This window comes from Plectropomus leopardus, chromosome 5 (assembly GCF_026936395.1).
Source record: "Plectropomus leopardus strain MGB_pleo_1.0 chromosome 5, ASM2693639v1, whole genome shotgun sequence".
In the NCBI taxonomy this organism is placed as follows: domain Eukaryota; kingdom Metazoa; phylum Chordata; class Actinopteri; order Perciformes; family Serranidae; genus Plectropomus; species Plectropomus leopardus.
In genome coordinates this window covers 30,458,067-30,483,490 of record NC_142180.1, presented here as the reverse complement: position 1 = coordinate 30,483,490, position 25,424 = coordinate 30,458,067, and the positions used below count along the sequence as shown (strand labels likewise).

General features: G+C 40.6%; 1 protein-coding gene across 2 annotated transcripts in view; it reads right to left on the bottom strand.

The window, feature by feature from the left end:
- The window catches only part of ralgps2 (Ral GEF with PH domain and SH3 binding motif 2), a 104,798-nt gene that overhangs the window by 55,917 nt on the left and 23,457 nt on the right, over positions 1-25,424 (bottom strand). For both annotated transcript variants that reach the window (XM_088077931.1, XM_088077930.1), the window contains exons 2-6: positions 20,198-20,308; positions 15,510-15,640; positions 15,123-15,230; positions 13,545-13,595; positions 822-905 (exon numbers count right to left, since the gene is read on the bottom strand). In XM_088077931.1, coding sequence (XP_087934057.1) covers positions 822-905; positions 13,545-13,595; positions 15,123-15,230; positions 15,510-15,569 — 303 coding nt within the window. In that variant the 5' untranslated portion in view covers positions 15,570-15,640; positions 20,198-20,308. The remainder of the gene's footprint in view (positions 1-821; positions 906-13,544; positions 13,596-15,122; positions 15,231-15,509; positions 15,641-20,197; positions 20,309-25,424) is intronic.

The following is a 25,424-nucleotide window of genomic DNA, read 5'->3' as shown; positions in this document are numbered from 1 at the left end:
CATAATGGGTTCTGAATTATTCACTCCTGTTAAATAGACTGGCCAGTTCTCTGCTGCTCCACTGGCTCCCAGAGCACAGTGCCAACAAAACGCGGGCTGAAGGAAGAGGAATGTGGCCTCGGCTCATGCTAAGGAGCTTTCTGGGACTCTCTGCCCTCCCAGTCCAAGCCCCATTATCCAAAAAGCTCATTTTCCTTGGCTCCCAGCGGGTGAAGTGTGTGCAGCTAACATCTTGAATCAACGTTTGGGATCTGCTATACATGGAGAAGTTTCCACAGCAACACATTCTTGTTAGATCATCTCATATTTATGCTGGAGGGCAGTAAATGGGTCTTAAAGAAGCCTGGCAACAACACTGGAAAGGGATTAAAGGGCATTGGTACCCCTTACATCATAGCCCACGACTTCCTGTTGATTATTTCCCAGGGGCACTGCGGGAGCGTGCCGTACACGCTCCTGCATACATTTGAAAATGTTCCTACATGTGCTGCAGAAACGCATTAATAACTTGATGAGTGCCAGAACCAAGGACCAGCTGAACAAAATAAACTACCCTCCATCTGACCTGTTCCACCTGGGGACTATTTATGGTGACTAGCAGGGAGGAGAGGTGGAGATTATTAGGCGCTGCCATGACAAGCAGGGCTTCAAAAACAACCACCTCTGGGAGAGCTAGGGTGATGATTTAGCACTTGGAGGACGGAGGAAGAGGACAGGATGGAAAGAGGAGCTGTAATCTCCCCATAAATCTTTAACACTGCAGCAGGGACTGTTTTCTCTCTCCTTTTACTGAATGTGACATAACTGTGTTTGCATCTCACCTGGTTGAACCTGCGAGTGAAGGCCACAACATTGGGAGCAGAGCTGTGCTTCTCCTTTTTGTTCCAGCCGCAGCTTGACAGCTCCTGAAAACACACAAAACAATCAGGAAACTGACATTACGCACTGAGCCAAAAAGTCTTTTTGCATTTGCCAGAGTTTTTATTAAATGTACTTAACAGTCAAGTCAGAGATCACTCGGTAGGAGGTAAAGAGGAGGCAGAGAGTAGGAATATGATAGCAGAGAAAAGCAGACAAAGAGGAAGAAAGAGAAAGAGACAGAGGATAAGCTTGAGTCAAAGGGTCGGACGGATTAATGGGAGACTGCAAAGGAAAACAGGTGAATCTATGCAGGAGCACACGCTGCCTCACTTTGAAACTCAGCACTAAATATTGATTAATTCCAATATTCAACCAAACTATTACTCCGAAATTGAATCATTCAACCTCAAAACAAATATTTTTCACTGTGGATATTTTGAGTTGCCATAGCAGAAAATCCACAGCTGTAACTTACAACATTAACAATAACCCCATCCCAATTAGTCATGCCCTGGAACACCCACACCTAAATGTAATGTAAGCTTTTCTGTGCGGGAGGTGACTAACTCATGCAACAAACACAAGGGGTTATCTGGTACATATTTCAACCAGCTACAAAGGGTGGTTATACTAGTATCGCAATACAAAAGACTGGATTTCCACATTAACAGAAAAGACACAAACCGCAAGTCGCAACCGCATGACATTGTAAACAATGTTGATTTAAAAATAGGATTTGCAGATGTTTTATATGGCAGGACGTACATCCATGAATGCTTGTTACACCTTTAGGGCATAGCCGTGGATAAAAGAAATGCATTTTTTTTTTTAAAAAGCATGTTGCTTTGCATGTAAACAATAAACACTCTATAGTAAACCGCATTTTGAACTTTTTACAGTATAGATCTATAAAATGTAAACAAAATACATATAATTTTGGCAATGGCGGCAAATGTCCATCAGAGTTAGTTGACATTGAAGATTCTGCCACAGCATTACTAAATACTTGCTTAAATTATTCTCAGACACATACAGTATGTTAGTGTATTGTTTAACTGTAAATGAAATCATGTGTTACCAGCTGGCCACCATACTGTTTCTTGTGTCAACACAGACAAGCTCATATTACGTCACCCACCAACAGGACCGTTTTTTGGTTCAGTGTGACTGAATTATGGTAGTTGTAGTTCTTTATTTTTCTCTCTTTTCTCTGGTCATGTAGCACCAATTTCAAAAGCATTTGTGTCTTTTTTACTGCATAGACAAAAAAAAAAAACAACCACCTTTCCAAAAGTAATACCTTCAAAAGTCTTTATTGGGATTTGTTTTTTTTTTTACTTTATTCAGTGATTGAAACTGTTGCATATTTATTTTCCATTGATCATCGGATCATTCATTTCTGTGCTTCTTTTAATACCAGTCCTACAAAGTAGCAGCAGCTGTGGAAGCAGCAGTGCTGATAGTAATTTCACTACATTGTTTTTCAGGGCAGTGATTTTGGAACTCATACACAGAAAATCCCAACAACACACAAATAGTCATCTCTCTCGGAGTACCAGGCTGGACTCAGTTTGGCCTCGACCGCTGTCCTCAGCGGTGAGGTAAAGACAGAGACCACACAGACACTACGAGGGGAACCCAGGCCCTCCTTTGGCCCCCGCAGGCTGTCCGGAGGCCAGGGACACTGACGTAACAGTAGGAAAAATGTTGTGCAAGCTCTCCTCTTAATCCCTGCCAGCCCGGCTGACTTGGGCTACAATATGAACAGCTGAATCAGGCTGCAGCTCCCCCACGCAACACCCCCCTGTGAGACTGACTGTCTGAAAGCAACAACCTCGACCAAACCGCTCACAACTCCCTGACCTGGGCCGCATCTCCTTGCAAGGAGAAGTCGTGCTCATTCAAGGGTGAGTCTCTGAGTCGTTAGAGGCAACCGGCGGGGGTAAAGAAGCAACATATCAAATACAGATGTTAAAAGCAGACATCCATGCGTGGGTGAGGTGATGCCTCTGGGCCTATGTTGCCTGAGTCAGAATGAGGATAGGAAAAAAGCGGAGAGCGCAGAGGAGATGAAGGGATATTGTTAGGACTGTAAAAGACAACACTGTAGAAGACATAACAGCATCTTCCCACAAGGTTTACAAGCCTGTGTGGAGCATGTTGTCCTCGTCACAGACAGGATGGGGGTAAATCAGAGGGTAGGAGACACATGCACGTCTCACCAAAGAGAGCTCTGAGTTTATTTAACATCTGTCCTTTTCAAATAAGCGCTTCCCTTCTTCCTGCCATCATGTCAATCATTCACAAGGTTGGTGACGGCTCTTAAACAAAGACGCTCCATAGTTAGCGGGAGGTGGGTGTGTTTGTGTGTCTCGAAGCTTGGACCACCACCTGACCACCCAGGTAGGCGGTACACCAGAGATGAGGCGCACAGACGGTCCTACGTCTCCCTCACTCACCGAGACCACAACATTTCAACAACCTTCACTGACCCTTCAATCCTGGACCACCAGCACCAGTCCTCTAATCTAACCATCCGTCCATCTGTCCATCATACTAAGCTTGAATGAAGTAATTTATGTTGTATTGTTCTTCGGCTGTTGTGTAATAAGCGATGTCAGTGCCCCGCATGCTTTTAAACAGCAGGGAAGTGATCCGCAGCCTCTACAGAAACTATTAAGATTTCATTTCCTCTATTTTTCTTTTGCCTTTCATAGTCTCATTTCACACTCAGGCAACATTTAAAAAACCTGACAACAGTTGAGTCGTTGGAGGAAGGTTTTGATGAGACAGCTCTGGTAAGGAGAGGGATTTAAATGCTGCAGTAAAAGAGAGCAGTGAAAAGGCTGCTCCGCCAAGCCACAGACAGCCCGTCATTTCCACATGCTGGTCTGGCTGAGCAGCGTTTTCATTAAAGAATAGTCCTACGGGGCTCCTTGAGTCTGGCTGTATCTGCACTGTTTTAAAAACTATAGCTAACATTCGTGCTGTCAAGGAAAACTGACGTCAACTCGGGCTGAATGTATTATTTACCTAAAAGTTTAAATCGTAAAAAAAAAAAAAAAACATTATAAATAAACACCATATGGGACAAAAGATCATTCTTAAGAATATCCAGCCAAAGGTATTAAGGCCTAGTCCACATGGACACGCATATTTTTGGAAACAGGGATTTCCCCTCCCTCATTCCCAAAAAAAATCTCTGTCCACATGAAAAAGCAAAAACACAATTGAGACACAGTAAAGAGCACACAAAACCAACATGTGGTGATATAAACGGAACCCTAAAGCCTCACAAATAAGAAGAGGAAGTTGGTGGCAATCAGAAGCCTCTAAAAAAAACTATTACCAGAAAGTTAAGTAAAGTGACCTTTTTGGCTCTGAAGCCAACAGTCAGTCTGCAATAAATACAGAGAAAGTGTCAGCATGGGAGGAACTTTTACTTTGTAAACCTCAGGGAGCTATTTTTATTCATTAATTTTTTATTTAGATTTTCACTTAACTGTATCAAAAAAAGGTTGCAGGGAACTTGCTGTATATGATGCTGAAAGTTTCAGTTTTGATTAAACATTTGCTAAAGACATTTAACCAACGTTTTGTGTTGTTTTTGAGTTTTTTATATTCCACAACTTTTCAGGTCCTGAATCAGTTTATATTTGGTGTAAAAGCTCTGAGGGGTCAAAATTAAAGGGCCAACAGATGTTACTAGACAGAAGTCCGTTTTCAGTAGGGATCAGAATGAAGAACTGGTTCCAGTTGAGAACCAGTTCCAAATTGTCCTATACATCACGTTCATGTCCTACTGAGCAGTTCCTTTAATTGATGCCGCCACGGTTTTTTTTGGAGTAGCACGTAACATGTAATGACCTCAAACTCATGTGTCTATGATGCTGGAAACAATAAGGAGTCGTAGAACGAAGAAATGGTCCAAAGAGAAGCTTCATTTCACAGAGAGAGATGAAAACAGTGCTGCCTGAATTTTTTGGTAAAATGATGCTTTCAAGTAAGGGTGGAGACACCAGCAATTTGCTAAAACATTTGTCTATGTATCATGGGCTTAAATTTCAGGAAATTCCATGTATTTGACCCTCTGGGAACAATTCCACTGCATCCAAACCGAGCAGCATGCTCGCTACCAAGGGTTAACATCCTATCTCATGATAACATTAGCATTAACTTTACCTAATCCAAAACATCTCTAATCTTAACCCTACAATTACCTTTTAGATCTCCCTGTCCATTCATTCAGCTTTGTGATGATTCAGCTCCACTTCAAAACCACATTGTGAGCAGTATTACATAAACAACTGCACAGGCTGAATAAGATAACCAGCTGCAGCCTGCAGCCCGGCCACACATAGCAATGACCTCATGGATGATACCACATCAATTCCTTTTGTTTTCGCCTTCGTTGTAAATGGAAAACTAAAGTGTTGGGATCCGAGGGAATATTAGGGATAGGGTGGAAATTGAGGGAAGATGAGGAGGGGCGGAAGTGAGATCAAGAAAGGTTTGCCTCAACAAGAGATGAGTTTGTGGGAGATAAACTCAGGATGACAGGAAGGAGTCCAACGGAAAATCTGCACAGTTGTGTCTGTTGCTGATCTGTATTTCAGCTTAAAGCGAGACACAGGAACCCTTAACTGAACGCCAGGCTGTGCCAAATTTATGGTGCCACTGAGCTACAGATTTACCTGTTCTCTTCTGTTCAAAGGAGCAGTACAAAAAACACAAGGAACTTTTGGGCAAAGGCAGTAAAATGCATTATTGTCCCAGTCACACAAACTATAAACCAGGTAGGGACCTACACTAAAAGCCAGCAGCATTATCTAACTGTGCACAGCGCTAAAAGAATTACTTTTCCAGCAATTCTTTCAGTGCATGTACTTTATGTGATTCTTACAGGCCATCTTTCATGGCTAGTAAAACCAGACCATGCATGTACCTAAATAAAGATTTTACGGCACATTTGCTAGAGACGATATTATCGTAAAAATCATTTTGCACTTAAGTTTTATTTTCATATTCAATCATATGTAATCATATAGAAGTGAACATTATATCTAATTTCTTTTATAAGAAACTTCAGAGCATAAAGAAAGGATTGTCAGGGGCAATCTCAATAAGTTTATCACTGTAGCACCACTACACACGTACTTTTACACAATTGCAGTCACGGTCAAATCTGTATACATGGTACTTATTACATGTAGACAGCACCAGTCCAATCCCTCCCCTCCACTGGAGTTGCAGAGAAGTTGTGTCCTTAATCAGTCTCAGCAACTGTAGTTTTATCGATTAATACTTCACCTGCAAAATGACCTACTGCGAATCAATTACTCGCCTCATTTTACCTTTAATTCATGAAGGACATCATGTTTGTCTTGCACAACTCCACGGTCAACAAAGAACCCAATAAAGGCAAGCTTTTTTCATAAATTCAAGTTAAAGGGGACCACAATAAACAACAGCAAAACTGTATCAAGACATCCTTTTACAAACTCTCACACAACTCGTGCAGTAAAATCCAAGTCATTTGTCCAGTCATATGCTCAGTACTTGCTAAAGACATGCCTTTATGCGAAAATGTTACAGTTTAAAACAGGTCAGTACCAACAGTCTCATGCACAGCCGAGTAGCGTGCATGAGCACACATGTTAAAACTCTGCAAAAGTGGAGCCCAGGCACACTCAGGGCACACTACTCGTAGGTAGATTTTGTAGAAAAAATGCATGTGTTTGGTAAGTACTGAGCATAAAAACAAAATGAGAGCTGGATTATCCTGCACGAGCTGTCTGAGTGTTTATAAACGGATGTTTTGAAATACTGTTGTTGCTGTTAAATGTGGTTCCAAATGACTTCAATTCATGAAGAATGTTTGACTTTTTCATCCTGATTTCACTGTTGAGGCATGCAAGAAACTCAAAACAAAACAAAAAAGTTAATTTCATGAATTTCAGGTAATATGCAGTGTGTTACTGATGTTAAAATGGTATTTTGCAGGTAAGGTATTATTTGAATGTTGAAATCAGTTCTTGGTTAGAGTTTGGCTTTTATGCTTTCCATTAAATATTCCCTTTTCAATCTTTTCCCTCCATTGTTGGACAGCTAGCAGCCTTAAATTCCTCCAGAACACTGTAATCATCTTCTTCAACGATCAACAGCAACACCCAGAGCAAACAAGTCTGGTTTTTGGTGTCTGTATTCTCTGGAGTTTCTCCCAGTATAAAGAATGCTGGCTCTAAAAGGTAAGTTCACCTTGCTTGATCTCCACCTGAATGTCTATTCAATATTGATACACCATGATATTCAAAAAGAAAAAAAAATACACATAATCCAAAAATCACTGTAATTTTGGGGCAGAGATAAATCATTAAATGTGTTTTGATGCATTTGACAGATTCTTCAAGTATTTTCCATTGGCACCTTTTTTCAAACCGAAACTCAATGTTCGGACAAAATCCTCTTTGACAAGGAAAAACTTGCCCCTGTGGTTTTCTGACTATACTGCCAAAACATTATTTTCTACACCTTTCAGCATGATAAATGTGTATTGACCGTCATGCTGACAGGCTGTAGTGGGGGTGGGATTCCCTTTTGTGTTTGTTGTGAAGAAATCATTGTCCAATCCCTCCACCAGAAAACAACATGTGCAGACTACAGGGCCCTGCTGAAAAATGCATTTTTTTACATCTCATATTCAGCTGTGATTGTAAGACAGAAAAGATTTGACTTTTTATCTCACAATCAGTGCTGGAAAACATTAAGCGTGAAGGCGAGACGGGCCTGAATATGTGAAACGTTACCTGCCTCCAACTACAAGTCATCACCATCTCACATGAGACCTTCGGTCTGTTCGGAGGATTTCTACGCTGGGCGCTCAGACATGAGAGGAACTGACATACTTCTCAGCGGTACGTAAAATGCAATCCGATAGCTATTCCCTTTGAGCTGAAGCTTGCCAGCCAAAGCCACTAAATTACTAACTTAGCTGTTGTCATGACTGTGTGTTTAAAACAAAAGCAACCTCCCCCGTCTCCTTGAGTCCCTCTACATCACTCAATCTCTCTTTTGCTCTTAGCCTCTATTTCATAAACTTTCATAAACATCCAGCTGTAGATCATAGACGCACGTCTGATTATGAAATTAGAAATGGTCAACTGAGACAGAGAAACAGACGAGATGAAGGGAGGAAAAGTCTTCTTTTATTTCACCATGATTCTCTTTTTCACTTAATTTTATTCTCTACATTTCACATCAGCTGATCTATCCATACGACAAACTTCCATCCACTTCACTCCTGATAAAACCAGCCAATGCTACAACCCATTACTAATCACAGCCTCGTAAATTTACACGAGAGAAAAAGTTTTAGCTGCAAGTCCCTTGCATCCTCTCCCCTGCCCCTCTCTATGATCCGTCTTGTCGTTTCAATGGCATTTCACTTTACAAACCAAACAGCCAAAGAACATATCAGTAATTCAGCCGAGGGTTGTAGATTACACATCAGTCTGCTCTGTGCTATAGATTATTTTACCATCAAAAATAACTTCTGGTGTTCTCATCTTTTAAAAAGGAACACAAGACTCTGTCAATGCTTTGCTCAGCAGCTCTGTCGATTTCTCTGCCATCTTTTTGTTCACAGAGAACTATGAGTTCTGTGCTGTAGACGAGGGTCCATTACGTGTAGGAAGTAAATTACTGCAACCCTCATGCATGGCAACATCTTATGAGCTGTCACTTAACGAATCATCAGAAGCAGATGTGTTTAGATTCTGTGCTGTCTGCTGTGTCAGAGGCATGCGTTCAAGCTCTGAGCTTTTAAACCAAGCTCTTTTGAGGCTTTTTTGGATATCAAAGAGTTATTTAGAAACACTGCTCTCCGGTTATTATCCATAATACTCCACACTATAAAGTATATCCACAGAATGGAAGAAAAGAGGAGCCTAGACTATGTTTCTTTCCCAAATGGTGTTGGCCTGACTTTATACCATCTCCTCGCATTGTTTTCAGTGTCTCCACCCTCAGCTCTCATGTAATCTTTTACTGCTATTGTGACAGACACTTTTTTTCCTCGTCCAGAGGGTCTGGCTTAACCTCACCGGCTGGTCTCCATACATCTGCTCCATGTCAGCGTTGGAACACTTGAGTTAATGAGATCCACTGTTTTGCTGCAGTCTTGTCTGGGGTAACTTTTCCAGCTCAGGCCAGAGTATCTGTGCGTCATGTACACATGTACAAAACGTCGTAAACACGCAAAGTAACATTTGGACTCACTCTTTCTCTCTCTCTCTATGGCGCTCTCTTCCTCAAACCCTACACAGATATTATTTTAAGGCCGTTATGATGTGTTTATGGTGAGGGGAAAAATAAAATGTTGAACACAGACATAAACAGGCAAAGTCACAGCTAGTTTATGGCCGTTTCAACTATTTCAAGTAGTCAGTACAACGGAAATTACCGCAGTCTTGGAAAAACTGCAGAAACATTAGGGTATGACACACTGCTGACACAGAACATGCAATCCACGCACATAACAACATTCGCACCATGCATTAAAAACAAAAGAGCAAGCTGAGTTTATCTACGGTTAACTCTGTTGCAAGGTCACTCAAGGAGCATGTAACAAACCATTTATAATGTGAGCGACCACAGAGCAGAAACACTTGGATCTAATCTGGTGGAAAATTTTAATCATCTTTTGTTTGTTATTATGCAAAAAGTCAAAATACTTTAACATGAGACCTTCTGAAAAACATCTGGATTTGTCAAACTTGAGTAAAGCATGAAACTGAACATATCATATCCAATCAAAAGTTAACTCATTCCCTTAAATAGTTCATCGAATAAGAATTACAACATATCACATCATGGAAACGAACACCCTTTGTCTTCTTCACACTCTCACAATCTCCTAATTATGCACAGTTTCTCATTATCAATAAGTAAAACTTCAGCTACCATATCACATAGCATACCACATTTACAAGTAGACTTAAGACTTGCCTTGAACCAGCCCCTCGTTAGGCTGATATAGGTCTAATTTGCTGACTCCCTATGATACACTGAGCTCCTCTCTCCATTTCTCTCTCTTCACTTGCAAACATTTATGTCCTATTAATGCATATTAATGACTCAGCTTCTTCTCCAAAGCCTTTGAGCTCCTTTGTCTCACAGGTTTCTTCTGCCAGACACCAAGTACTGTTTTTACAAGTATTATCGTAGGATTATTAGTCATGTTACTTATTACTACTGTTTTACACCTGTGATAGTTATTGTCACATACACATACTATTATTGTAAACCAGCATATGATCCAAGAAAATAATTCTATCATCCAAGAAATATGTAAACTTTGTATACATTCATGTTCCATGATGACTTATTTTATATATGCAACATACATACTGTTATAAACTACTTTCATCAATATTCATATTTCTGTTGCTATTGTTAAAGTTGGTGGTAGTAGTTACTATAGTTGTTGTTATTATTGTTGCCATTTTTGCCATGCATCTCTCCCTATCTCTCTTTCTCCCTCTATCATTTTGTCTTATTTTATTATGTTGATCTGTTCTGCACACATAACATCTATTGCACGTTTGTTTGTCCTGGAAGAGGGATCCTTCCTCAGTTGCTCTTCCTGAGGTTTCTACCATTCTTTTCCCCATTAAAGGATTTTTGGAGGGGAGTTTTTCCTCACCCACTGTGAGGGTCCAAGGACAGAGGGATGTCGTATGCTGTAAAGCCCTCTGAAGCAAATTGTGATTTGTGATGTTAGGATTTATAGATAAAATTGAAATATGAGTTGAATGCAGTGTTGTAACATGGCATTTAAAGGGTACTTTAAAAGGCAAAAGTGGGCTTCATGTCAGTAAAAACATTATTGCACAACTAACAGATTCAACCAAGTTATTTAATATTTTCCTATTCAGGCAGTGAGCCGAGTGAAACAGCAGGCGTGCACCAACACACACACACACACACACACACACACACACACACACACACACACGCGCGCGCGCGCGCACACACACACACACACACACCTGCTTTTCTCATTATGTGTCTGTGAGGAGGGCGAGGAGACTGACAGCAGTGGAAACTCTAGTTGAGTTTCAGTTCGGTCATAGCTGTGTTGCTTTTTTCGGCCAGTGCCTCGAGACAAAAGCACCGTGAGAGCAGGAAAAGCCTCTCTAGTCCAGTCTGTCCCTGCCAGGATGCTGCTGGGTCTCTTTGCATACTGCACACTGCTCCTTCACTCCCTTCAGGACTACAGCCTTCAGCTTCTTGTCAGCCCTCCCCCTCAATCAGGCCTCTGACTTCTCTCCAAATCACCTTTTCACCCCCAACATCCCACTGCAAGTCTCTCCAAAAGATCGCAGCATTTCAAAGCAATAAGTGAAACTGCATCCTCATGCACCCAACCCTTTAAAGCTTTTTCAGACTGCAACATTGGACTAAAATGCACAGACACATTTTCATTAGGCTTGTAAAACCCACTCAGTCAGTCAGTCAGTTAGACCAGACTAAGCACATGAGCATGTTTGCATTTCTAAAACCCTGCAGTCGCCTCTGTGTGAACTTGGCCCCGTGTAGTTGAGGCGTTAGGGCTGGAGTCCAGACGACGTCAATGGCTTCCCCTCTGAGTCAAGAAACGGCAATACCCCAAAGACAAATCCTGACGAAACTCCTCAGAAACCTTAATCTTTTCCATTACTCAGATACAACAAACTATTTACAAGAATCCAAAAAGGTCAAGCCACACAATGACATTGTTATCTAAATTGATTCAAAATGCGGATCTGTGAATGATATCTTGCCAGGGCAGTGTGTGCGTGTGTGTGTGTGTGTGTGTGTGTGTGTGTGTGTGTGTGTGTGTCAGGGGCTGAGACTGAGACAAGTGTTGCACATATGCAATAGCAGGAGTCAGAATGTACCACAACACACTGAAATGCGGTTTAAATGCTGCTTTTATAAGGCCACAGCGGCCAACCTTAAACACAGGTTATCCATGACTGCTGTCAGGAAGGAGCTAACAGTCCAAAAGAGATTAAACCGGCTCTCACTGAGGCAACAGACGAGGTGTGCAAGAATGGGTGAGACACAAGGTGGGTTTCCATTACAGATTTGTGCAAAATGTAAGTAATATTTCAAATGTCAATAATACACAATTGTGAAATGACTGCATTTTCCATTTAAGTGATGTTATGCAACTTCTCCTCTGGCGATAACATTCCAAGAAGCATTGCGAAGGATGTTCAAAACATTAGCAGCTTTATTTATATTGTAGCCACCACATTAGCTGTCATTATTTCCAATCAAAGGCGACGTTGGCATGTTATGTGATGCCATTCTTACCGACAAGCGCATAGCCATAGCATCATGTGACCATTAAAAGCGAAAAAAGTGTTTTGTGAAATGTCTTTTTCTGTTTGCCTGAAATACCACCTCATGTGAGCATGAAAACTTTTTTGCAGTAAATGGGAGTTTTTTCAAAATTGACATGTTTCCTTTAGGTGTATTTTATATTCGCTGTTTCAATTTGCATAAATTTAGGGTTAATGGAAACCCACCTACAGATGCTCTTTTTTCTGCATTACTATGATATGTGTCTCTGACTTTGAGCTCTGATCACAGCTGCTCAGCATGGTACAGGGATATCAAATGCATGGAAACTTTGTGATGGAGAAAAGAGAAAGAGAAGGACAGAGGGAGACAGACAGCAAAAGGAGGGAGTGAAATCTTAAATATAAATAGACTGATCAGCCACATCATTACACCCACTGACAGGTAAAGTAAGTGACATTGATCATTTCGTTACAATGCCTTGGATCTTGGCACTCATGTCGATTAATCTTTTTTTTTAAAGGTTATTTTGGGCTTTTCTGCCTTTATCTAATAGGATAGCTTAAGAGTGAAAGGGGGAGAGAGAGAGCGGATGACATGCAGCAATGGGCCGAGGCCAGAATCTAACCCTCTGCAGCTTCTGCACATGGGGCGCCCGCTCTACCAACTGAGCTACTGGGCACCTGAGCCTGATGAACCTTGAAATACATCTCCAACACAAACACCATTGCAGATCAAGCACGTATTCTCATTGGAACTGCACTCCCTGATACCAGTGTCCTCCCCAGCTAGACAAAGCAATGCCAAAAACTGTTCAGGTATGGCCCAAGACAAAGGTTCCAATCCGATCAAGCATCTGTGGAAGGTGCCGGTGCCCCACAAGACTCAAAAGATCTGCTGCCAACATCCTGGTGCCCTACAACATAGGACCCCCTCAGAGGACCTGCGTCTGGGCTTTGACAGGTCAGAGGCCCCACCTTGGACTAGATTGGCTCTACATGTCGAGGCATGAACATAGAACCTCTAGGGTACCAGCACCTCCTACGGATGCTTAATCAGATTCAGATCTGGGGAATTTGGAGGTCAGGTCATCACATTCCTCAGGCCATTCCTGAGTAGTTTTTGCAGTGTGGCATGGCGCATTGTCCGGCTGCCATCAGGGAATGCCGTTGCCATGACGAGGTGTACTTGATCTGCACTGTTTGGGAGGGTGGAGTGTAGCATCAAAATAAATGCCAGGCGCCAAGGTTTCCAAGCTGGTCAGTTTTACAAAATGACATCCAAATAATGCTTTTAACACCTCTGCTCTCTCTACAGATTTGAGATCAGCTTACCTCTGGCTGGATGGCTTTGAACACAGGAGCGTCCATGAGCGTAATCTGGCCCTGGAGGAGACGAAACACAACAGTTGTTAGGATGGCTATGTTCAGACTGGAACAAACATTTTGTCACACCTTTCAAATATCACACTGCCATTTAAGAGATATATTATCGCGAACTGAAAGAATAATAAATTGTCCAATTGTCTAAGGTTTCTTAAATAACAGTTTAACAATTAAAACTTGCTTTTGCAAGTGAGGTCATGTCATTTAAAGCAGGTAGGAGTGAGTGACTGTGGTCTTTTATAATCCCCTTTTACACTGCCTTTCCACGATGACAATATCACACCACTTTGCCGTCTCGCCATTCTGTATAAAAGGTACAGTCATGGAATTGGGGAGCAGAGTTGTCTGACCTTTGAGCTGGCAGGACAGGTGGGACATTTTGATGGTGTGTAATGACTAGCTGTAGGAGATTTAAAAAGCATCTACTCGTAGATAACAGCTAAAGAACAAGGATAATAGTAAATGTCCACAATGAGATTTAGGAGCTCCTTACTTTTCGAAAAGAGGATGAGATCAGCAACCATATAGTGACTGCCATGTTATGCAACTGTTATTGTTTAGTAAAGGCTGCTTACATGAATGTTATATGTAAAACTAAAGGCAGACACTGTTGTGTTAAATGTCATGCCTCTTTTGCCTCCACAATGCCAGCATGCTGTCTAATATCACACACTATAGTGGCATGATGTTGCCATTGTTTAATTCTGTGTAAATTAGAACCAACACGTGTTGAATTCTACATTCTGCACATAGATAAAGTACTTTGCACCGTGCACTTTATGCCATGCAGTTTACATTGCTACTGTTAATGCACTTTTGTCCTCTGGATGAACTGTTGTGTTGTTTTCTGTTGTGTTGTTTTCCTTTTCTCTTTCTTTCTGTCTTTATTTTCGGATGTAAATTAGCAGTCTTGCTAACTCCGGCATATTTACATCTGTATTTTATACTGGTGTTCATTAATATGCGATGTCCCTTTTAAATAAACATTAAATAAATAAATAATGAAAAGGCAGCATGATGAAGGGACTCAGTCGTGTCCCTATAACACGATATTGTGCCTTGTTGTAGCATGGAGATGTGAAGTAAAGACACTTGGGGGAAAGAGAAGATAAAGAGTGCCCTCTTATGGCCGAATGGTGCAAAACAGTCAACATGCATCAAAGCATTGATAAAAGATTACAGACATGATGGGGAATGTGCTTTTATTTGATTTATCATGGGACAATCCCGAGAAACATTCCTCACTACAAAAGAAGGCTATTTCTACAGAAATGTGACTTCTGTTTGTTCAGTCACCATGGAAAGTTTGCACAGAGGCAGCCAGAGGAAATCTATCAGTGCCTGCTTGGCACCGCCAAACATCATCAATTATTACTGATCCAAACTCTGACCCCATTTCCTCCCCTATCATCCCATTTCCTCCTGTCTCAAGTCAGCACATCACATTTGTGCTGACGAATCATTTCAGTTTTTTAAACACTACATACAGATAAATCAGACAAAGACAGCCGCACACACTTTACTTACTGCATATTCTTCAGGAGTGACCTTCAGCACATCGAACACAACGGCGTCAAAACTCTTCTTCAGGTCCGAAGAACCCTTGTCGCTGAGAGACTCTGAGCTGCTGCTCTTCTAGAAAACACACAGGTGCATTAAAAGGTGAGAGGAGTGACGGCTGTGACGTTAAGACCAAGAATATAAAGTGGAGGAGAGAGGTGAAGTATGCAAAGTTCAAGAGGGTGAATTAAGCAACATGATGTCGTAGCACAGCTGAGAATCATTGAAAAATATGTTAATATTTCACATAACTACACCTAATAATTACACTCTGAACCAGTGTTGCTAGGTTGAACACACACAAGATGAATTTTGACAAACAGATGGTGGTCTGGCAAGTGGGCGTGGCCTCACCTCAGAGACAGTTGCAGCGGTGGTGGTGATGCTTGATTGGCCATTAGGGAGGTCCATCATTCCCACACCATCCAGCTCTAGCGCACGAGACCATTCATCATCCTCAGCTGCAGCAAAGCCCGCCCGGCCCTCTGAAAACACACAAAATACGCCACAGTGAGCACGTTTTGCGCTACATCTCGGCCATTATGATTGAAAACATGAGCAGACAAACCAGCTTGTGGCGGCAGCACCACCTACTGGTTAAAATAAGTTAGAGCATTCTCCGGCTTGAGCAAGCAAGGTGGAGGGCACGCACATCAAAAGGACTTTTACAGGTGATCGATCAAAAAAAGATCAAACCAAAGCATGAATCAAACATAAGTTTTTCTTTTATTTGTTTGTGTTGTTCTGCTGTCTTAGGTCCTAACACAACACAAATTGCCGACTGAATTTGCCAGTGTTTCCAAAACTTTTTGGGGAGAATAATTTATTACCTTTCTTCTATTTTTGACATTTTGGTCTACTATTTTTTCTATGTACTTTTCTAGATTGTTTTTAAAATTAGTGTTTTTGGATGAATTTTGATTTATACTTGTAACTTTTGATGTGTTGTACTTAGTATTTTTTAACTTTTGATGTGTTGTATGTGGTACATTCTTGTTTCTTTTCATGGAGACATGTTCTGTCCCCCATGTGAGAGTGTCAGAGGGCACCTGTCAGCTTTGCTCTGAGTGGCCCAGCCCGACTGTCTCCGCCTGAGAGTGGATCGTCTCTTAATCAAGCAAGTCACAATCACCTGAGAGATGAATGTGCTTGTGTCTTTATATTGCTTGCTCTGTGATGATATTTGAAAATGCCTGACGAAGATCTCCGTTAGATCGAAACATTGCACAATTAAAATTTACTGGGAGTTTTTGATATAGTGTGCGGATCTTTTCTTGGATCCTAGCATTCTCATTATTTTAGTCAAATACTGAACTGAAATCAGCTTCAAAAAATGAGTCATGAGTGAACTTGAGTTGGCGGTGAAAGTGTCGACAAGTTCGGCGATTGTCCCGGCATGTCTGTGAATTCCATATGGACACGCACTTTCAGAGCCTGTCACTCACTACACACGAGAGAGGACAGGACAGAAGGAGCTTAGGCTGAGCATTAGGAGGAGATCCTCTGTGAAAGGGGTTTGGAGAAAGCAGCTGTCAGACCGAGCCACAACCCTAAACAGCTTACAGCCGACACTCGAGCATGACCCACTGCCACTCGGTGACTCTACAGGCCGGACACAGGAAAGATTTCTTTTCTCTTTTGTCAGCTAGCTACCAGAGAAGAATATGTTCATCCTGATATTCTCGCTCTTGCTAGATTTCAACAGTCAATATGATTTTCAGGAGTAAAAACTGTCTGCTGGAAATGACAGAATCATCAAAAACGAGGTTTATTCTCGTGTTTTGGTTAGTTGGTGTTATGTTCATCCTCTGAAAAACCTGCTGAGTACCTGAATACTCCATGTATGATTTGATTTATTTCGAACATGTAAAAAAGCAACAAAAGAAATGATTATACAAACGAGCAGAAAGACAAAAATAATAATATTTAAAGACAGTGAAAAACAAAGCAAAGGAGACTGTCAAACACTTGATGACTTGGTTTACTAAAAACTTATATCTCATACATACCATTTTAAGTATCATACAATTAACTGAAGCAATTATATTCATGTCAAAGACAAATACACAACACAAGCTACCACAGCCCAAAGTTTACTCTTACTCTTTCCTTTACCAAATGTCAGCAACACAAAAATGTATTAGAGGCTGTAACTGGGAAATGTTTGTTTGCTTTCTTGATAATTTATCTACATGATTGAATCTGTTCCCAACAGTGCTGCCAAGTTTTTCCTCCTGCGAATCAGATAATAAGTAGTGAATTTATTAAGACTATATTTTATATTCTTAAATATTCTTCTCTGTCCATGACTGAAACACCTCAGAGACGATTCTTTGCCAAAAGCACAAAGAGACAGTAAGGAAAATAAGAAGCTGCTTAGAATACTGAAAGCCAGCAAAGCCATCCCTTGTGTACTTGACAATGCAGCCCTCTGTGTGTGTGTGTGTGTGTGTGTGTGTGTGTGTGTCCATCTCTCAGCCTGTTTTTTTTGGCTGGCTAAAGGCTCGAGCTGAAATGGGCCGTGCTTTAAGAGCCATTAGCTGCTCCCCACAGTTGCATTCTGCTAAGCCGAGAGCAAACACCACTACATCATCTCAGCTTCCCTCCTATTGTTTGCCAGCAGTGTATAACTACACAGGAAGCAATCGCCAGTCTGTATTTACAAGTCTGAGTCTGCCTGTTGTTTATAAAGTCGTACATCTGTAATTACCTCACTTCCTGCTCTAATACCTACGTATGTCTTGTTGTGTTGTCTGAGGTGCCTCTAGGCTGTGACGCAAAATACCACTTGGAAAGATTGTACACAGTTGTCACACAAACACACAACGCAGGTCCTTTTTTGCTGTGATGAATGTAATCATACTATACGATAGGGCTGGGTCATATGGAGAAAATTAAATGTCAAGGTATTTCAACCAAATACTTCAATATCAGTATTGTAGCGATACTGTAGGGTTGACTTTCGGTGCTTTACCAAAATATTCACACAATGAGATTTCTTGATAAGTAATCATCGCAGGGGTTTCTGCAGCTTTAGGAAAGTTAGATTTAAGACTTTTTAAGACATTTAAATGTCACTTGGAATTTTGAGATTAATTTTCTAATAACCAAAACTGAATTTTATTTTGCCCAAATGTTTAGTGATACATAACACATGAATGCCTTTGGTTCAGTGAAAAAGTTAGATTATTTGCATCAAATGTTGAAAAAACAAAGAAAAAACAATGACTATATCACATTATCACATTATCATCATATTATCATTATTCCCTTTTAGGGAAATGTCTGGCACTTCTGTGCATTTTTTTATTTTTCACTCTGCATGTGTGATTCAACTGCTTGAATTCTCATCATGAGGAGTTCAAAAAGAGGAATTTATCAATGTTTTGCAAAAAAAAAGGATTCATTTTTAATTAATTTGGGATTTTACAATGCAATGTGAGAAAAAAACATTATTTTAATACTAATTAAGGCCTTGTTTTTAGATTAATGAATTCAATGCCTTTTGAGACTTTTTTAGGATCTGCAGGAACCCTGTATCAGTCATGTGGGTATAATAAATAAGTGGTTGAAGACAAATAAAAGGAACAGCCAGAGCCGTCTGGTTAGTTTAACCATTGCAGGTAGGTTAAGAGGAGAACAGTATATATGTAATCCATTGCAGAGGAAGGTTTTATGTAGGAATATGGTTATTAGTTGGAGTAGATTTAGTTACAGGTATGTCAGATTTGTAACACCGAAAATTTTGACAATTGATTTTCACGTAGAAGAGCTTCACTCTTACAACCAAAAGAAATGGATCCCTTGTTCACGTAAGCTAGCTTGACTAGGCCACATATCCAACATCCCTCTTGCCAAAATAAACAAGGTCTTATTCATCACACTGGTCATGACTGCTGGTAATAAATGCTTTATCATGGAAAAGTGCAGACGCTCACTCTGTCTCCATGCGTCTTAAAGCAATCTCCTTGTACATGGCATCAGAAAAAAAATTCTGTTTAATTTTAAAAGAAAACCTTTCTCCATCTGTTGTGGGTTGACAGCGAGATACGTCTGATGTACTTGAAACAAGGCAGAATTACAAATGCTTTAATGATGGGGGGGTAAGGGTGGGTGGGACTGCTCTTGTGGGATTATTACGTTTCTTTAGTTTATGTTGACAAAAAATTAATCTGTTTTCTCCTATAGACTGCTTTTTGTGATAGAAAGTTCAATAAATAAATTTTCATGGCAATTAAGACCTCACAAATTGAAAGTTAAGACCATTAAACTACTTTTCAGGCCTAATATTTACAAAATTGAATTAAAGACATTCCAATACTTTTTAAGGACCTGTAGACATATCACCCAGCCCTTCTACAAGAAATGCAAGCGTCCCATTTAACTAGCAATTATCTTTTCATCGAAAGATAAACTGTAAATACATTTACAACGCAACAGTTTGTTGGATTCCATCTACATTAACATGTAATTTTGTCAAAAGTACAAATACTTTGATTCTTTTCCAATACCACATGTTTAGAATGGTGATCTAAGCTGATTATACATCTAATAGTATTTGAAGTATCAAAACTATTTAAACACACACAGCTACTATCAGACATTCAACCCGAGAATTAAACAAAGAGCAGGATGATCAACTGGTCCTCAACCTGCGGCTGTTACACATTTCTCCAGCAACAAGCCCACCACGTGACTGGAGGTGTGTGTTCAGTGACTTTTCTGAACCCGCTTTGTGTGAAGGCTTCAAAAAATTAGACAAAATATATCTTATCATCTTAACACTTCTTTTCTTTTTGCCTTGGTATGTAAGTGGTACTAAGTATCGTAAATTCTGGCATATTGAGGATTCCTGTGTATCAAAAAAAACTAAGCATCGCACAGTTATATTTGCTTCTTTAATTGTGATGTGCCCAGCTGTAATCATAAGCTAAGAGGATTAAAAACAGTTAGTATAAAAGCCTACAGGCTCATAGACAAACCTGCTCTGCCACCACACTTCCAATAACAAGTTGCCTTCATTAAGATGAGGCCGTACTCACCAGTTGTGTGTCAGATGCACATAGTGTTGGAGGTGAGGTTTCGCCTTTTTTTTCTGTGTTGCTGTCTTTGTCTATCGAGTCCCGTCTTCCTCTGAGGCTGGTTTCTGCTGTCTGTGTGAAAGTGAGGAGAACAAAAGACAGACAGTGAGGACGGCAGAATGATTCTTCTGAACATGAGAAAAAACCCACGCAGCCATTGCAAACGTACGTTTGCCAAAAAAATCCAATAGCTGATCTGATTTTGTGGAAGTGCAAACCATCAGCCGATGAAATGGCAAGATCTGTAGCGTCTGTTCTAGTGGAAACTTTGGTGCTGCATCATTTCAACCATCAGTTTTAGCAACTATGAGACAGATTAATAGAAGTAACCTAATTCTCAGTAAACCTCCCTTCACACATATGACTACTGGAGCACCTGTGCATCTCAACTTCAATACCAAAAGATGGTACAAAAAATATGTTATTAATATTAATATTATCATTATTAATAGATCATTACATTTGATTGCATTTGATACACTTGACTATAGGGCATAAAGACAAGAGTGTAGGGCTGCAGCAAATGATTATTTTCATGATTGATTCATCTGCCCATAATTTTCACAATTAAAAATATAGACTTAAATATTCCAGATTTGCCAGTGAAAGTATTTACTACATCCCCAAACTGTGTTACTTCATCATGCATCAAGTTCAAATCCCATCATGCTCTCTGACTCTAGACCTCTCACATGATATGACTCACATAAGCCAGTAGGTGTCTCACTACTCTGCGAGATAAAACTCTGTGTCAACGTTAGGGACAGACACTGGCTGAGGACAAATGCTGCATGCTGGCAGACCAGCAGTTGGCCTTCAGCCATCAGGTAGGGGCTGAGATCTTGTCATCCCCTCCAGGTTGTTATCATGGCGGGTACGGGTACAAAGCTCACAAGAAGAACAAACAGTGGATTAAGATTTCCACTCACCAGAGTAAACTTTAAACCTTTGCTGACCTAAGCCTATACATTCTTTTAAAGATCACATCTGACCAAGTAAACACCATCCCGCAGCTGGATTACAGCCCATGTTTTTGTGCTGGGGATACTGAAATAACATCTCTTTGCACACAATGAGCTCACATCTAAACTCTGTGTGTCACCGTCACTTAAAGAGTTGATCTGTCTATACCCTGAGCAGTGAAAACATCCCCCTGGCAGCAGCCTGTTTCTGCTCGTCTGCTGTCAGTTTGCTCGCTGTCTGAGCTGCCTTGTCAGTCATGATCCATCCTGGACCTGCTTACATCTCTTTAACTTTACAGCTCCTTCCGACGCCCACACCTCCAGCTATGCTACTTCAAAAACACAGAGAGAGAGACTACACCCCCTCCTTCTGAGTCACCAATCCTTGCAGGCTCCTGATGTAAGAGTCCCCTACTTTCAGCTCTTGGCAACATCCTCCTGACAGCGAGCCGAGCCGAAATGTGTTGTGTTTGGTGACATAATTCCACGTGGTTGAATCCTCATGTTTCGCTTATCAAGGTTCACCTCGGGGGAATGTTAATATGCCCGGCTGAAGGAACAACATGAGTGCTGATAAGGTGTAGGTGTGTGTGTGTTCGGATGGGCTGACAGTGTTTCGGCATCAGCGGGATAAGACTTCAGGGGGACATGACAGGGATTAGAGGAGGAAGCTGAGAATAACAGAGGAAGAGTGACAGAAAGTGGAGTGATTCATGTTGGAGCAGAGGATGTGTCGCTCTTCAGCTAAATGTGACTCATTACACTGCATAGCAGGTGCTGTTGAATCAGACCTCTCTGAATCGGGCGCCTCTCCCTCCCTCTGTTTCGTGTTGTCAGACTGCTTTTTGACATTCGCATACATCCCGCGGTTCAAACACAAAAGACGCTGGCAACCTAACAGGCCTCGTTACTGAAGGGCACAATGAGTATCAGCGAGTGTTTTTGTGTGTCGTCATGCACATGCCGGCGTATTTGTGCATGTGACAACACATTCCACATCCTGCACTGACCCTTTACATTCCTGTCTCCAGTGGCCCTGAAAACAGGTCTCCACCAACTCTATTTGTCCTCCGTCCTCCTTATGGTGCCCGTCTCCTGTCCTTTTCCTTTTCACCTCGACCTCATTTTACAGCAGAAACATCCAAATTTAAACGGATACTTCAGATAGCTCTTTTGAATGGGATTGCATGAGGTACTTATCCATAGACGGTGTATTACATACAGTAGATGTTAGTTGGCACACCCCCACAGTTTGGAGAAACAGGCACTGACACTGAAGTGACGCTATCAGGGTTCCTACAGCTTATGGCTAATTCAATTTTATACTTTCTAAGACTTTTTTTTAATGCCAATTAGGCTGAAATGTAAGACCACTTGTACAAAAACCAAAACTGGAAGAAAAAAAAAACATGAACAATGAAAATTTTTACATCAAGTTAAGAATAATTAACTTTATGTAACATAGAACATTACATTTCGGATCTAGTGAAAAAGTTAGATCTAGTTAGAAATGGGAAATACCATGCATTTATTGGTGAGTTTTATTACTGATCTTGTGTTTCTTACTTTGTATGTGGGATTCCACCGCTTTAATTCCCCTCACTGAGAGTTTAAGAAGAGGGATATGGTGAATTATTACAAGATTTAACAATTATTTGGAAATTGTACTATGCAATGTCAGAAAAAAAGAAAAGGAGTCCAACTTCCCATGTCTTCACATTTTTAAGACTTTTGAAAGGTTAATTTAAGACAGTTTAATACCAATTAAGGCCTTATTTTAGTTAAATTTCAATGCCTTTTAAGACTTTTTAAGGATCCACAGGAACCTTGACTATGTGCTGCTGTGGAGCAGACAAAAAAAAAATATTATCAGTTTAAGTGTTTGCTATATTTAGAGCATTTTCACTTCTTTGTCATCAGACAGTGACTTCCAAAATGTAGAGTAGCAGCGCCCTTGTTCAGCAACACAAAATTACTGTTCTTGTCAATGGAGTCTTGTGGCTTTGAGGAGAGCATAGATGGGGAACTGAAGCCATTAACAGGGTCTCCATCTGAACAGGCTGTCTGCAGCATGGTAAAACAATGAAAGTATTCTCAATATAGTGTACACTCAACCCAAAATTGATTTTTTATAGGTAGGTCATTTATCTTTGTTTTTTTAGTTGGTTCAAATATGCATTTTTGCTGCCACCATCTACAATACATTGCTTAGCTTCCATGTCCACACTCCTGCCTGCACCAACCATCAGACACTGTAAGTGATTCACTGACTATTGTACATACCCCATACAACCCTAATTCAAAAAAGCCCAACTATCCCTTTAAAGACTGTGGAATAATGAACACTAACTATAATTTCCAGAAGGTTAATAAATCAGAGAGAATGAACTGCATAAATGAATATGTTTGTGGCAGTGGATGAAACAACACTTAAAGTAAACAAATAGTCAATCAATTAGTCAATTGACAAAAACATTTATCAAGAACAATTCTGATAACTGACTAATTGCCGAAGTGATTTTCAAGCAAAAAAAACAAAATTTTCTTATTCCAGCTTTTTAATTGTGAGAAATTGCTGCTTTTCTTTGTTGTCAAGTGAGGTCATTCTTGTCATTTTTCTAGCAGAAATGTCAAACATTTGACAACTCTAGCTCCTTAAATATGAATATTGCTTTTTATTTCTTGTCTTTCTATCCGTGTTAATTACATTTCTTAAGGTTCTAGACTTTTGGTCCGACAAAACATGATCGGCTTTACATGAGCAATCAAGAAAACAATCAGCAGATGGTTTGATTATGAAAATAATTGTTAGTTGCAGACCTAACTCTACTCCCACACTAATACTGTCAGTAAAGGTTATCAACAGGTGACAAAGGCAGCTGAACATATCTGGATGGAGAAGTAAATTATCAAAAAAATATTTTATCAATATCAAATACAGATTCCAGTGAAATGGTGACACACTGAAACTTCCCCATTAGCCCTCTCTTGACCAAACATCTGTGACAGCAGCTGCTTTCTTCCTTTGGCACAGCTTTTTCATGCAAGATGTAATGCAACGTTCATAATTTATTATTCTTTGGTAGCCATGACAAAACTGTGGCAGAGGATTACAGATGGCTCTATATCGTGGAAACACTGTAAGAACCTGGCATCCAAAGCACCAGACTGCTCCGAGCCTTAATCTCATTTACTTTTGTATGTGTACACGTTTACTCAGACCTCCATCTCAGCCCCAACACACACAGGCACACGTTAACAAAGGATTAGCATGTTTAGTGTGTTTAATGTGTGTGAGTGAGGGACCAAGTGTGTGTGTGTGTCTCTCTACAGAGCTATACATTGAGTGTGTTCAGGGAAAGGTCACAAGTTGTGAGACTGCAAATAAAGGATCAGACATGTGAGATTTGTGTAACGTTCAGCATTAACAGAGTGCTGTGTGACTTCTACAGCTCTAACAGCTCTGCCAGTCTCTGCCTGCAGCACTGCAGGCCTGCCTTTGACACTTAACAGCCCCAGGAGCCTTGCTTCTCAATCTGCTCCTACTGAGTGTGAGAGCGCCACAAATGTCCTTCTCCTTTTGTGCTCAGCAAGACTCACAGACCTCATATTAGGAACAAAGTACAGGTGAGAGCTGTGGCCTTTTCACTGCAAACACTTTGAAAAAAGGCAGAAAAAGAATCCGGTTGGACTTTTGCTTCACTGTGCTTTCTGATTAAATTTACAGTACCTCCTCTCTGTCAGTCTCTATAATGCATGCACTGTACAGACACGTGCTTTCTGTTTTGCCTAGCAGCGGCAGAGCTTGATGCATTTGAAAAGCATGCCGCAGATGCACCAAAGTCAACTAAAGTAGGTCAGTGTGTTGAGCTGAGCAGTGAGGAGTCTGACAGCCCTTTTAGCAGTGTACTCTTCATCTTCACTTTAGTACACAGACACAATAAGGTCATTCGCACTGTTAGGAGCTGTAGGCCTTTAAAGTAAAAGCAGTTATCTTTGCACTAAAGTAGTATTAGGTCGCATTGTCATATGAAAAAGACACACTGTAAAAGGCTGAACCTGTAGGCAACTTAGGAACTGTTGCCAAATTGCTTTAAAATGATGCTTAATTCCTGCTTAAAAAAACAAGCAAAACTACTGCTATCTACTACTACTACTACTACAACTATCTATTTCTGAATGTTGTGTTCATGAAAGGGCAAACCAATGCAAAAAGAGACAGAACT